This window comes from Lemur catta, chromosome 5 (assembly GCF_020740605.2).
Source record: "Lemur catta isolate mLemCat1 chromosome 5, mLemCat1.pri, whole genome shotgun sequence".
Lineage (NCBI taxonomy): Eukaryota > Metazoa > Chordata > Mammalia > Primates > Lemuridae > Lemur > Lemur catta.
In genome coordinates this window covers 74175856-74191142 of record NC_059132.1, presented here as the reverse complement: position 1 = coordinate 74191142, position 15287 = coordinate 74175856, and the positions used below count along the sequence as shown (strand labels likewise).

At 39.2% G+C, this 15287-nt stretch overlaps 1 protein-coding gene and 1 long non-coding RNA gene across 2 annotated transcripts in view; one reads left to right on the top strand and one right to left on the bottom strand.

Annotated features, from left to right (window-relative positions):
- Positions 1-990: 990 nt before the first annotated feature.
- Positions 991-10636, bottom strand: LOC123638482. Its single transcript, XR_006735374.1, has 3 exons — positions 10611-10636; positions 1775-1855; positions 991-1145 (listed from the first exon to the last, which is right to left on the bottom strand). It is a non-coding gene; the product is annotated as an uncharacterized LOC123638482 (long non-coding RNA).
- Positions 10637-10822: 186 nt separating this feature from the next.
- Positions 10823-15287, top strand: part of LRBA (LPS responsive beige-like anchor protein) — a 613453-nt gene continuing 608988 nt past the window's right edge. The window contains exons 1-2 of the mRNA XM_045552108.1: positions 10823-10881; positions 11227-11666. Of these exons, the coding sequence (XP_045408064.1) occupies positions 11448-11666 (219 nt within the window). The 5' untranslated portion in view covers positions 10823-10881; positions 11227-11447. The remainder of the gene's footprint in view (positions 10882-11226; positions 11667-15287) is intronic.

Sequence of the window (15287 nt, the reverse complement as noted above, 5' to 3'; positions counted from 1 at the left end):
GTAGAACACTAAACAGATACATAGACTGGAAAATCTTTTATAAATTTTTTTGGAAAATGTACATACAGTCATGCCTTAATTATTGTAATAATGGGTTACATTTATTAAGCACTAATTGCTTTTGGAGTACTATGCTAAGTGCTTTATCTGTAATCCTCACTATGGGGACTCTTAGTATAGTCATTTTATAGACAAGGAAACTGAAACTTCAATAATTTGTTCAATAATTTCTCAAACACACACAACCGGTAAGTTGTAGAAGCAGCATTTAAGCCAGATGTGTCAGGTGCCAAAGCCTGTGCTCCTAACTAGTACACAATTTTACAATGTTTATAATAGCCAAACATCAGGAAAAACTTGAATTTAAACAATAGAAGTTTGCTTAAATTGCTTAATTATATAGTCTAGTCATGTACTAATATACAGTTATTATTTATAGTTAATATCTGTATTATATATAGTTAATATTAAACACTATTTAGTGACATGGAAAATGTTCATGCTGTATTTCTAAATGAAAAAACCATATTACAAGTATGTTTAGCATGATCTCAATTTTGTAATACATATCCATTTAGTGGGAATACATTCATACAACAAATATTAGAGATGTTACCTCTGAGTGTCACAATTATGAGTGTTTTTCTTTCCATTTTTGAGCTTTTCTATATTTTCCAAACTTTCTACAATTCACATGCATTACTTTTGTAATTATGTAAGACCCGTCAATGTTATTTAAATCAGAACAAAGAAATATAGTAAGGGGAACAACAAATGTACCATCATCAGTTTCCTGACAGATAACGGAAATTTTGTGGGGAGAGGGGGTGGGAGCACTGAGCATGTGAAGGTAGCTGAAACACACATACATGCCCTTTCACAGGTACCGTCACCAGTGCAGATATGTCTCATAATTTTCCATTAGCGATCTCATATTAACCAGGGTCATGAGTAAGCACAATCACATCCTGATCATTTTCCTCCTTCTTGAATCACTTTCTTCCCTTGGCTTCTGTGATTCCACACTCCTATTTTCCGTCTACATCACTGGCCTCTGCTTTCTCAGTCTCCTAGTTCCTTCTCTCCTCACTCCACTTTAAATTTCAAAGAGCTTCAGGCTTGGCGTTGAGTCTTCTTTTTACCACCTACCTCAGAGGAAAAAGAAAAAATTAAAATGCCTTCAAGAGCTAGGCCAGTGACAAGCATGTAAAGCAAGTCCTTGATTTCCCTGCCAACCCTCTTCTAGTCCAACCCCAGCCAGCGCCACCTCAGTCAATGGCATAGTCACCAATTGCTCAAGTCAAAAACCTAGAAGCCATCTCTCATTTCTCCCTTTTCCTCATCTTCACCCCTTCACATCTAATACATCAGCAAATCCTGTGGGTGCTATTGTCATAATATATCCTGAATCCTTATCTTTCCCTTTTCAGCCTCCACCTTGCTTAGCTTAAAGTGTTGTCCTAAATGGTCTCCTTGCTTTTATTCTTGTCTGGTCATCATCTCTTCTTCACACATACCCAGCCTGTTGCACTAATCTCTGGATTTGGAATTGAAACCTCAGAAAATATGGCTCTGGTCTTCTTTCATCCTTCCTATTGCAAAGTTAAGATTTACCTAGCTTGTCTTAATTATCACAATTCTAAATTAACTTAGTAGTACTAAAAAAAGTGAATTCACTTTGGTTTCCAAATATTTAGCAGTCAAATATTTGGGAGCTTAGGAAAAAAAGAAGAAAAAGAACAATAAAATTTATATGCTCAGTTGTTCCGCTCACCTTGTATGCCACCACTTTGGTTAACAATGGCTGGGGGAGAATTGGATAAAAAGGGAAGTTCTTTTCTTAATTCTTATCCATCTGTAAAGAACAAAACAGAATGAAATAAATGTGTATTATAGTCTAGAGGTGGCTTAACAAACTTGTTTCCACTTAAGTTAATCTTACCTCATTTTTCCAGGACTTCAATACAATAGATTTTTTTTTTTTTTTTTGCCTTCCAAGCTTCTACAATTATGACTCATGGAACTAAAACTAGATCAGTTCTGCTATGTGTTACTTTCTATATTAGATTTTTCTCGACTAGTTAAAATGACATAAGCAAAATACATTTTGTTTTTTTAAAGCTTAAACACAAAGTTAAACTGTCTAACAACCTCCTACTAAAAGAAGTTTAATTTAGCAGAGGCATAAAGACCTTCTAATTTTACTATACAACATAAAATAATTTTCCCCAGGTATTTCTTCTGTGGTTGCTGATCACAGAACTTCCATTAATTTCATTCAGATGCTGGAAATTAGAGTTCGTTTTCCTAAATGATAATTTCTTATTTAGTAACCACATTTTGATTTAGAAATAAATTATTTTAAAGTTGGCACTGTTTTTGTGTTGCTTTTAGCATGAAATCTAGCAACTGTCTGTTTTCTTTTCTTTGCACAGAACTCTCAATTCTTCTCCTTTCTGATTTAGCAGACTGTTACCTTTGCAATAGAAATATATGTAATCCAGATTTAGGGACACTCTAGGTTGTTTTCAGTAATTGCAACAAGTGATACTAAAATCTTTATACAAGTTAATTTTAGTTAACATTAAACTTATTATTACATGTGTTATCAAAGGAGTATTATGAAATCAAATAAAAATAAATTAGCCCAGTGGTTATAAACCTTGGCCCCCACATTAAAATTACCTGGGAAGCTGTAAAAAATACTGATGTCTGTCTGGGTCCTACTCAAGATTTTGATTTAATTGGCTTGAACCTTGGGATTTATAAAAGGTTTCAGGTGATTCTAAAGGTTCCAGGTGAATCTAAAGATTCAAGGTTAAGACCCACTGAATTAGGCAATTACAGCTTTATTTTCTATATTTGAGGTTACCTGCTTATATGACAAAGGTGACAATATATTTTTCTAGGACTATGTCACACCAGTTTCCTAGAACTGTGTGCCACACATAGTAATATGAGTCTTACAAATGTGTTTCAATTCAATTATTTGCTTCACAGTTAAATAATATTTATACATTTCCATAGCTCCTCACTAAAGATCGTGTGATATCTATGGGGAGATAGTCTGAGACATTTTTACTTTATCTTTAGTTTTTCAACATTCTGAAAAAAGCCTTAAAACTAAGCACTGTCTTGCAATAAATATATTAAATCATCTCATCCCACACAATTTTACATCTTTATAAATGCAAATTATAAAGCAATACAAACGCTGCAGTCCATCAGTTCTATACAATGGATGATTCTGCCCAAATTTTTAGGGAGGGGTTGGGCAGCTGCTAGTGATTTTCTTAAGATGCTAGTGAAATCCTATCATTTTATTGCTTGAAATCCTCTAAAGGCTGCAAGTTGCCTTCAGGGTAGAGTCCAGTTCAAAGCCAGGTTTACTGCGGTCCACTCCACTCTCTAGCTTCGTCTTTAGTTAAGTTCCCATTAGCAACCTACTTACTGTTCCTAGACTCACCATTTTCATGTAACAATTATAATTTAGGCATGGGGTCTTGGTTATGCTAACATAATTTTCATTTTATAAAAAAACCAAGACTAGACCATAATCTGTTTTCCTGTCTACAGCCTATTGTGTGAGCACCAATTCAATTCCATTTCCCCTTTGTGCAAGGACACAATACTGACATTTTAGATAATCACAATACTATTTAATGTCATGGGATGGGAGTTACCTAAACTTAGGTTCTTTATACATAAAGAGTGCCTATAAAGAGAGTGTGATCAAAGTGGGAGTGATAGGATGCATTTTTCAATACATTTTAACGGAGCAACTTTTTACTCCTCTATAGCTCTCCGCAGAAGAAAAATCTAATTATTTAAGTGTCACAATTGAATTCAATTGTCTTCTATAGTTAAAATATCCAACCATTCTAGATACTTCTCATATCCTGGAATAACCTTCCCCAACTTTTTCATCTGGCTTATTTCCATTTATTCTTTAAGATTCAGGCCTGGTATTACCTTCTCTTGGAAGTCTCTCTTTTAGGTTTTCATGGGCTTAACATATTGCATTGTAATGCCTACCTTAATAACTAGACTGTGAGTTTTCAAGACAGGGACTGGATTTTTTCTAGTCCTTCTTTTAAAAAAAATTTTTTTTATTTCAGCATATTATGGGGGTAGAAATATTTAGATTATATAATTGCCTTTGCCCCACCCAAGGCAGAGCTTTAAGCGTGTTCATCCCCCAGACAGTGTGCACCACACTCTTTAGGTGTGTATATACCTATCCTCTCTTCCCCCTCCCACCTGCCTGACACTCAGTGAATGTTATTACTATATGTGCACATAAGTGTTGATCAGTTAATAACAATTTGGTGGTGAGTACATGTGGTGCTTGTTTTTTCCATTCTTGTGATACTTGACTTAGTACAATGGGCTCCAGCTCTATCCAGGATAATACAAGAGGTGCTAGATCACCATCATTTTTTGTGGCTGAGTAGAACTCCATGGTATACATATACCACATTTTATTAATCCACTCATGTATTGATGGGCACTTGGGTTGTTTCCACATCTTTGCAATTGTGAATTGTGCTGCTATAAACATTCTAGTGCAGATGTCTTTTTTATAGAATGTCTTTTGTTGTTTTGGGTAGATGCCCAGTAATGGGATTGCTGGATCAAATGGTAGTTCTACTTGTAGCTCTTTGAGGTATCTCCATATTACTTTCCACAGAGGTTGTACTAGTTTGCAGTAGCTTTTTTCACTTCTACCCTGAATGCAATGCCTGCTACATAGGAATGCTCAATAAATATTTTTTGGAATGTTTTGAATTAATGAGCGAATTTCTTCTTGTTTTAAATATTTTTGGTAATATCTGCTGCCACATCATCAATGGCACATGACCCAAAAAGGTAGAGTCCCTTGAATTACTGGATCATGAAAATTTTCTGTGTCTATTAACTATCTCCAATGCTCATTGTATTGGAAGAACCATAATTTACCACTGTGTGTGTGTGTGTGTATGTGTTTGTCAGACATTTAGATTGTTTTTAAGTTTTTGAAATTATAAACAATACCAAAATAAACATGATTTAACTCTACCATGAAACTACCTGGATATGCCTGGGATACATTCTGAACAGTGGAAGTGCAGTATGTTGCTAAAATGCCTCCTCCTATTGATGTTGTACCTTTGCAGTACATGAGAGTGTACATTTCTTGTTTGCCAACAAGCTGGGTATTACAAATATTTGCAATAAGAGAGGTAAGATGATATCTCAACACTACATTTTCTTAGTAGTGGGGTTGAACGTTTACATGTTTCTCCGCAATCATATGGAGTGTCTGTAAGGAAATGGGTGTTTCCTTTAATAAAATTAAACCCAGGTTTTCTTAGCAACAAACAGAAAACTTCCTTGGAAAATTCCTTGTGAACCTTAAAACCCCAAATGTGATCCCCTTTCCCTTGAAGATCTCTGGCTAAATACAGGGCTGCCACCCTCTTTAACATGCAGGAACAATTATGGGGATCCTGGATTGCAGCACAGGTATGATCAGGCTGGAACATTTTAAAAGTTTTTACTCTGAACAAACAAAAGTAACATGGTCAGGGAGAGTAACCCCAAACTAGATAATCTGTTTCATCTGATATTTTGGCTTTCTATCTATTATATATAGCAAACCACCCAAAATTCAGTGGCTTAAGTCAACAACTATTTACTATCTCTCCCAATTTCTGTGTTGGTTAACTGGACCCATGTACAATTTTGCACCGTGTGGTGGTGTTGGCTGGGGCTGTAATCATCTGAAAGCTCATGGGCTGCATCATTCAAGATACCTTACTAACATGGCAGGCAATTGGTGCTGGTTGTTGGCCGGGAATTCAGCTGAGACTATTGGCTGAAGGGCCTCAATTGTTCTCCACATGGTTTCTCCAAGTAAGTTGGATTCCAAACATGCTACCACATGACAGAAGTCATCCTTCTCCCTCTACTTGGAGTACTAGCAAGCAATTCAAAGTACAAACTCCAGAGAATGAGGGCTAGAAAAGATAATCTTTCCTATCTACTTGAAGTCAACCTCCTGAGGTCTCATTTCCTGTGTGAACTCCCACCTCTATCCTGATGATGGATATGGTAACCTACCATCTTCTTAGAGACCTCAACGGGACAAGCAATTCAAAACTTGATTAATGCTAATAGTCATTCTAGTGATAGGCACTTACATAGATCGCAAAGGTAAGGTGGTGTGGTGGTACTATTTCACTGTAGTCCATTGGTACTATCTTACTACCATAAGAGAACACTGCAAATGGGCTACCTATTTACACATTACGTAAGAACAAAATACGGATGAGCAAATAGAAAAGACAAATCAAGCCAGGATCTCAGCACTTTGGGAAGCCGGGGGAGGAGGATCATTTCAGCCCAGGAATTTGACATCACAGTGAGCTATGATTGCACCACTGTGCTCCAACCTGGGCAACAGGGCAAGACCCTGTCTCTTAAAAAAAAAAAAAAAAAGACCAATCAACCAACCTTTCCTATGTCCGTATCAACTATACTAAGTACTTCATTAATATTTTATGTCTTAAAAAGTATGCTTTGGCTAGCATACTTGCTCAAAGTAGAGTTGCCCTTTTCAAATCTCTACTCTTTGTGAGACCTATACAAGGAAAAAAATGATTTTAAAACATTCAAAATGCAGTAAGTTGATGTGGACCTTTCTGAACTTAAACAATCACATAAACTTTTTTTTTTTTTTTTTTTGAGACAGTCTCACTCTGTTGCTTAGGGTAGAGTGCCGTGGCATCAGCCTAGCTCACAACAACCTCAAACTCCTGGGCTAAAGCAATCCTCCTGCCTCAGCCTCCTGAGTAGCTGGGACTACAGGCATGTACCACCATGCCCGGCTAATTTTTTCTCTCTATATTTTTAATTGTCCAGCTAATTTCTTTCCATTTTTTTTTTTTTTTTTTTTTTAAGTAGAGACAGGGTCTTGCTCTTGCTCAGGCTGGTCTCGAACTCCTGAGGTCAAACGATCCTCTTGCCTCGGCTTCCCAGAGTGCTAGGCTTACAGGCATAAGCCACCACGCCCGGCTAAATTTTTAATCTTGAACTTTTGAGTTTCTAACTATGAATAGGCAATGTCTTTTCCCTTTAAATTGTAATTGTTCTCAGAGTCTCATGCCCAATAAAAATGTCAATAATAAGGACTACTAACATTTGAAGTTTTATTTAACATTAGTAAGATTTAATGAATAGTAAAAGCACTGTTTGACTTTCTCACAGGAAGGAGCAGCAAGCTGGGGCCATGAATTTTCAGCCTAAGGTATCATAAGCTATGCTTAGTAAGTTAAAGGAACTCCAATTCCACACACACAGGTAAACAGCAAATCACACAGATGGTGCTTTCCCCCTAAATTATCATTTAATCTATACCCTAGCAAAATGCCAAGAAGTTACATTTGGGTGGATTGGGTGTTTTTCCAGTAGAAACAAAATTCCATCCCATCTTTGTTCTCAAATTTTCTTTGTATATAGGTAAGGGTTTGTAGATCAATAATCTTGATTTCAGCATGAAATTACATTCTCTTTGCTTGAGTTCCTCTGAGTTATGCAGAAGGCTTCCTGTTCTGAATCTACTATGTATTTTTTTTCTGCAAGGTTTCAATGTATGCTGAAGACAAGGAAAATTATGAAAACTTTTAGTCCTTAATTCTATCAAGATATTGATGTCAAAGAGATATACAAATTAGATGGTGATAGGAAACTTGAGCCTGGCTTTACAGGAGGTATAATATTTTCCCTTCTTCCTTCCTTTTTTTTGGGTATATGGTACAGATATATAGATAAGGCAGTCCTAAAGCTCACAGTTCATATGAAGGCTTTTGACTGGAAAACTTCCATTAATAGTGCCACAGGTAAAAACAAATAGTAAAATTGCTTTCCATATTAAGATACCTATTTATTTCAGGTTTTCCTCCCTCTAACTGGCAGTAGTTGTATAGACTCAGGCAAGGGCTTTCAGACCAGAAAAATTAAAGCAAGTAACTTTAGAGTTTTAATTCAACCCAAATAATATGTATTGAATACCTATAGTATACATATAGTATTGTGCCATAAAGGAGCTTAAGATTTGATGGGCAGATAGTTCACCTTGAAACATTCCAAGATTCTATGTTGTACACCTAAACAATCATCCACAGCTATTGCATTTTAACTGTGGCTTCTCTAGAAGTGCACGGTTTCTCCTTTTACCTTCCTTACGCTTCTTTCTGCAGTGCACTTCCAATTTTTGCACTTACCAAAGCACCTTCCCCGGTCTGAGGGTGGAAGGGGAGAAAGAGCCAGTTCCTGGAAGGAAAGGTCTCTCCTCGCCCAGCCGACGACACATCTGGTGCTACCTTACTATAACCATGGGCAAAGTAAAGCAGCAGGTCGAAAAATTCTAAAAAATTAGTTGACAATTTGTTTAGAAATGTTTGGAATAATTATCTTACGTCCTCTTTTGTTTCACCAGTAGAACAGCATTAACAGTGAGCTTGTACTTCATGCGACACACAAATCTTAACCCCAGATCATTTAGACTAAATAATTGTGACCACATTGTGTTGGCGGTATTTTCACTATTATTATCTGCTTCTTTTTAATGGAAGACATTTATTTAATACTAGCATATTAGCATTTATATGCCAGATATATTAACATACGCAAGTTTAGACTATTTGCCCAATTCTGAGGAGGCAAAATCCTAGGAGAGGCCTTTCATGGTTTAATAACTCCCATACTCCAAATACAGATGTGTGGTTCCCTAAATCTATTTTTTAAAAAATACAAATGTGTAAAAGGTCAAGTGAAAGTTGTCTCTCTCCTGCAGGCACATCCTATTTTCCTCTATTTCAGATTTACTCATTTAAAAATCTGAAATATAAACCTGAGGTGTTTTAGTTTTTCAGAGACTTCAGGAATGGCAAGCCACTGATGTTGCCTTTTACCCTGGAAGTGTACAAGTCAGTAATTCAGATCATCAGAAAGATGTCTGCTTCATTTTTGGAATATCTAAACCCGCTTATAGAAAACGAAGCTTTAACAAACATTTGCAGCCACATGAGATTTGGTGCAGGTGAATTCTTTTTAGTATGTTAAAAGGTGTAACACTTTGCTAAAGAAGGTACTCCTTTGCTTCTTGAATCTTTTCTCATGTTGCCTCTTCCCAAATTTCTATGTGATAGTTAAAATTCTACTTTTCAAAGCCATCTCAAATAACTCTCTAGGAAACGAGTTCATCTCTCAAACCAATATAACTTTTCTTCACACTCCTCCAGAGTTCTTCCTAACTTTTGTTTGACCCCACTTTTTACTTCACTTTATGGAGCTAGGAGCACTGTAAACTTTTTTTTTAAAGCCTTTATGACCGCAAAGTATATCTTAAGGGCGAAAACTCACCTTCCTCTAAATTTATTTTTCACAAATGCACCAGGAAGAATGCTTTCCTAATAGTGGGTGGAGGGGAAGGACATTCTTAGAGTATGATTGTACTAGCTTCAACCCTAACATCATTTATCTTTTAAAGTAATCTGAGAATGAGGTGAACCTGACTTTCACTGGAAAATCACGAGAGGAAACAACCCCTCAGAGAGCTACAGACACGATGAACCCCGCCTCCACGCTGTTTGGAGCAGCTGTCTCAGGAATCCTCTCCTCCTTAGAATGTGGGAGAGGGCTGGTGGGGCGGCAGCTGCAAAGCAAGGACTCTTCCCCGTTCCTCGTCGACGCGGCTCCTCCCCTCCCCCTCCGAGCGGCGGCAGCTGCTGAGGATCCCAGTGGGAGCCCTCCACGTCGCCGCCGAGCGCAGCGGGCGGGCGGCAGCTGAATGCAGTCAGGGGTGGGGACTCTTCGCTCCCCTTGGACAGGGACAGCAGCCTCATTGGCTCCAGCGCCGCCACCTCTCTGTCTCGTAGAAATCCCTCAGGTGTCCTTCTCCAAGTCTAGAAAGGCACCTTGGCAACGCGGGGCGGGTTCCCTCGGCGCCAAGAGACCCTACGGTAACTAACAGCAGCAGCGTCAGCATCACCGCCTCAGCACTTGCCAAAGCACCTTCCCAGGTTGGGGGGTGGGAGGGGAAAAGGTCGGTCCCTGGAAGGGAAGGTCTCTCTTCGCCGGGCCGAGGACACCACACCTGGTGCTACCTGAGCAGCGCGCCCAGTGAGCGCTCGCCCGCACGTGCGGTCCAGTCAGGAAGCCCGCGCCCACAGCCCAGCGCCCCGACCGGCAGCTCCCGGCCCCCTAGGCCGCCCGCGCACCCCCTCCCTGCCCCGCCGCGCGGCTGCCTCCGCCTTCGCGCTCGCCCGCCCCGCGCGCCCGCGCACGCGCACGCCGCGCCCGCAGCCCTCGGCGCTGTCATGGCGGCCGGGAGCTGCTTCAGTGGGCACAGGGACGGCAGCGCAAGCTGCGGCAGGGCGAGCTGTGGCAGTAGCATCTCACCACCCGCAGCAGCCTCAGCCACGGCGTCCTTAGCGCCAGTAGCGGCTGTTTTTGCAAAGGCTGAGCGCAGGGGTGGGACAGGCCAGCAAGCCATGGAGTTCTGTGCAGCCGCGGACTCCCGGGGAGCGGACTAGGGAAACTTGGAGGCTGCGACCAGGTGCACCGACCTCTCTGTCCTCCCTCCTCTCCTTGCCGTCGCCGCCGGGTCTCCCTGGACACCTCCCCGGCCGCCTCCCCCCCTTCCTGCTACAATACACACCTCCCCTCCTCCCCCGTCTAGTCTCAGGTGCCCGAGAGAGGTGCTCCACTCCTCCCGCTGGGCCGAGCGTAGAGAATAATCACCGCCCCCTTCCCCCGCCTTTTCCTGCCCTGGATCTCCGCCGCCACCTCCGTCTAGCTGCTCCCTGGCGGGGGAGAGGACGAGTCCGGAGTATTTGGGTGAGGAGAAACTTTCTACCTCTGTGGTAGCCTTGGTGCCCTGGGTCCCCCTTCTTTCCTCCCACCTCTCCTTTCCCCGCGACAGTTTCTCTTTCTGTGCACCTGTGAGGAGAGCGTGCCCTGCGCCTAGAACCTGCGAGTGTGGGGGAGGAGGGAGCCTGTTCTGGGGCCTCTGGGGCCCGTCTTCACCCGCAACTCAGCTCCCTGAGCCCGGGAGAAGCGGGTAGCTTGTAGTGGGATGCCTTTAGTAACTTATTTGACAGACAATAACTATTTCCTTCTTCCCCTCAAAAAACCCCTAAAACAAAACCTAGCCTATTTAACATATATCTAATCTTCCAATAGGGTTTGGCGTTGTTGTCAGCCTCCGGGAGAGAGATTGGACAAATATTCTCCAAGAGGAGCAGGGCGACGCCAAGGACTTTCCACATCAACTGCTTTTAGGGTTTCTCCACAAGTTGGAAGAGAGACCCTCTTCGTTTTGGGTTGCATGTGTTGTGCTTATTACTAGTGCAGCAAGTGCTGTCCCAGGGTGACTCCGAGTTGTCCTTTCTCGTGAGCTAGCAATGGCTAGTGAAGACAATCGTGTCCCTTCCCCGCCACCAACAGGTGATGACGGGGGAGGTGGAGTTTGGAAAGAAGAAACCCCTACTGAAGGGGGTACATTGTCTCTGAAACCAGGGCTCCCCATCAGGGGCATCAGAATGAAATTTGCCGTGTTGACGGGATTGGTTGAAGTTGGAGAAGTCTCCAACAGGGATATTGTAGAAACTGTCTTTAACCTGGTGAGTAGATAAATATTTTATAAGCATATACTCTTCTCAGTGGGTTGGGGAACAAGACATTAAAGCTGGGGCCATGTCCTTTACTCAGACTGATGATGGCTTTTTCCATGGAGAGAAACACAAAATTCTACTGACCTAAATGAAACGATTTTGTATTTTTCAGTTTAAAGAGAATTATACGAACTTAGGTGCTCCAGGTTTTGTGAAAGTGAGCACATCACTTTTGCTAGTATGGGGCGGGGGAGTTTCCAGTGGAGGAGTTATCTATAATTTTTTTTTCTTGGCATGTATGTTTAAGTCTGCACTTCTCTTTAATATTTTAAATAAGTTCTTATGACCTTTCTTTGGACTTCAGAAATATTATAAGTGTTTGAGTCTGCCTATGTTATGTTTTGCCATAATGTTTTAAACACAAAAGTTTTTGTTTGTAGTGCTGAAGAAAAATTAAGTTGCTGGAAAGTTAGTATTTATTTTTAATTTTGACTAGTTTTATTTTTAGACATAACTAACCAAAGTTAAATTTTGGAATGACTTTAGGATTACATTTAAAGTAATCTTGTGAAAATTGAATGGCAATTTGAAAAAAGGATTGAGGCAGAGACAGTATAATCTTTGTGTCTTTTGTAAATTCGGGTCTAGCAGTAAAGCATACTTGGTCCTTGGAAGTTGCTAATTATACTACTTTAATGAGCTATGAACGTTACTTTTAAAAAATAGATATAAAATATTTTTCTTTTTCCCTATTTCATTCTTAGAAATGGATATCATTTTTAATGGAGAATGTTTAGGTTTCTTTATTCCAACCTCTATTGCCCATCACCTTAAAGAATCTAAAGGAAATTTGGCCTTAAAATACTTCCCCCTCTTCTACCTGCCCACCTGTGTTAGAAGATAACAGATGGGACCAAATATAAATGTGTAATAGTTGTAATAACTGTTTGGCGCCTTTCTCCTTTGTCTCTATGTTTTCAAGGTTAGGATTGTTTTATTTCAGGGCAGTTAATTATTTCCTTCATTAGACCTTTACTAATAGTCTGGTCACCTGTAGTACAACTTCTATAATAAGAAAGTAGCTAGATGAAATTCGCTTACTTTTGGTGTAAAAACACTTTGAACAATAGGATATTTCTCTACTAGTTTATTGTACTGGGAGCTTATATATAAATACCTATAGATGCATACATTCATTTCTTAAAAAAACTATGTGTTATGGAAATGTTCAAATATATACAAAAATAGAGTAGTATAATGAACTCTGGTATCCATCATCCAGCTTCAACAGTTATCAACATTTTGGGGATCTTGTGTGTGTATGGGGCTTTCATGTGTGAGTCTGAAGGAGATAAACAGTAAATTGATCTATTCCTTTACCTCAAAATAGTCTTGAAAACGTTCGTTTCTGATTTTTTTTTCCTTTTTTGAAACCTCATGTGCCTTGGATGATAAACAGAAATCTGTGGTAGTGATATAATCCATGATTAGTTGTTTGTGTGTGAAGACCTAACATTCTTTGACAGAAGTATTCAAACTCTTCTTTTCTTCACAATGTGCTACATGGGGGTGGATGACCACACGTGAATCACTTAAATTTTTATCATTAAAAAAATCCAAATTCTATAGTAATAGTTTGCATATATGCCACCTAGAATTGTAGGCCTGGTTTAGACTTTAAGGTCATTGGTTAAGTCCTCCTCAGCTGCATGTTTGCAGGGTGGTAGGTGACCGGGTAGGAGAGGGAAAAATCTGTTCAGTTACACCTCCTCTTCACCGTCATTCTCTTGTCATGTAGGGAATAGAAAGTTGCTGAGAGTGTTAGATAGCAGTTCCTCTCCTTCCATTGTCCCTTATAATACTTTTCATGCTCTTTCGTGGATATCTGGGATCTTGACCATTGATTAGAAAATCTTTGGAAATGAAGTGTTGGCAATCTGTAAGCTAGTCTATCTCAATGTTGTTAGTACTGCTATACTTAAATATTCCCTAATTGATAGTTGTCAGCATTAGTTTTAATTCTACTCAAAGAAAGAAGTTACATCAATAATGTGATTTTTAAAAAGTTACTACCAAGTACTATATGCCAAGCATTGGGCCAGGTGCTTTACATATGTTAATTCTTCTCTCAGCAATTCTTTTAATACATATATCCCATTTTATGATGAGGAAACTGAGGCACTGAAAGGTTAAATAGACTGCCTACGATTGGGTGGTTCTTAGAAGGGCAATCTTTTCAGGAATACATCTGTCTCATGAGTTGATGTAGAGTTGTTTGCTTCGCTAAGCAGATATTTGTAGCTTAGGCATTGCTTTCCCCAGTGTAAGAACACAAAAATCATTGGTTCTGTCAAATATTAATAGTGAAACCTACACCAGTAGATTTTGTTTCCTTCTTTGGAGACAGGGTCTCGCTTTGTTGTCGGGGATGGGGGATAGTGATAGAGTATAGTGGCATCATCATAGCTCACTGCAACCTCACACTGCTGGGGTTGAGTGATCCTCTTGCTGTAACCTCCCAAGTAGCTGGGACTGTAGGCACACGCCACCGTGCCTGGCTAATTTTTCTATTTTTGTAGAAACTCTTGCTCAGGCTGGTCTTGAACTCTTGACCTCAAGTGATTCTTCCACCTCAGCCTCCTAAAGTGCTAGGATTATAGGTGTGAGCCACCTTGCCCAGCCCTTTATTTCTTCTTTAACATTTAGACAGCTTTAAAAAATTTCTTAAAAAAGACTTTATTAATAAAAGTAAAAAAACATTTTTCAGGTCATGCATTCGGTTTTTTCATTCAGTATGTGGATGTGAAAAGTTGATTATTAATTTTTTTATAGTCAGTACATTGGATTAAAACTTCTAAAATTGTGAAAAATAGGATAGAAACAAAAGAATATGTAACACGTGTAAATAATGAAATATTATAGCAATATTAAGCCTTGTGAACCTTCCATCAAATTTAAAGAACCAGGATATTACCAATGTCACTGAATCCTCCTGTGTGCTCCTCCATTATCCTATCTACACTGGATTTTTCATTAGTGAATTTAAATTGTATTTATATGTACTGTAACTTTTTCCTATTTTTAGACATTATTAAAATAGAAATATGGGTGGGGGAGGGGGAAAATAAAATGAAAAAGTAACATAGAAATATGTTCTACTTATTATTTTTTTAATGATTAAATATTAGCTACTTTAAACAATAAAGTTTGTACTGTTAAAATTAAAACTCCTGTCCCCCAGAGTTGTCCAAATAGTAAGTGGTAGAGTCATGTAACTTTTCCAGAGGACCTTCTTTGTAAAGTGCTGCCTCTCAACTTTGCTAATGTAGCTTGACCTTACTCTGTTATAAAGTCCTTTGAAATGTACTACCCCTCTTGTAATTTCTTTTGCAAATCCGTTTTACAGATAAATCTTGATTAATAGTATACTAGTGTATTCAAGTGTTTTAAACTTATGGTCAACTTGTACATTTTTCTTGTTGTAATTTAAAACCATTTTCTTTTTTCTTCGTCTGTTGTGAAGTAATTTGTCAAACTTTTGGACCCAGAATAATTAATATATTGGCATGTTTTCAGGACCTTGCTGCTGAGTTGGCTTCCATCAGGTATTTAATGCTATTTATTCAACAG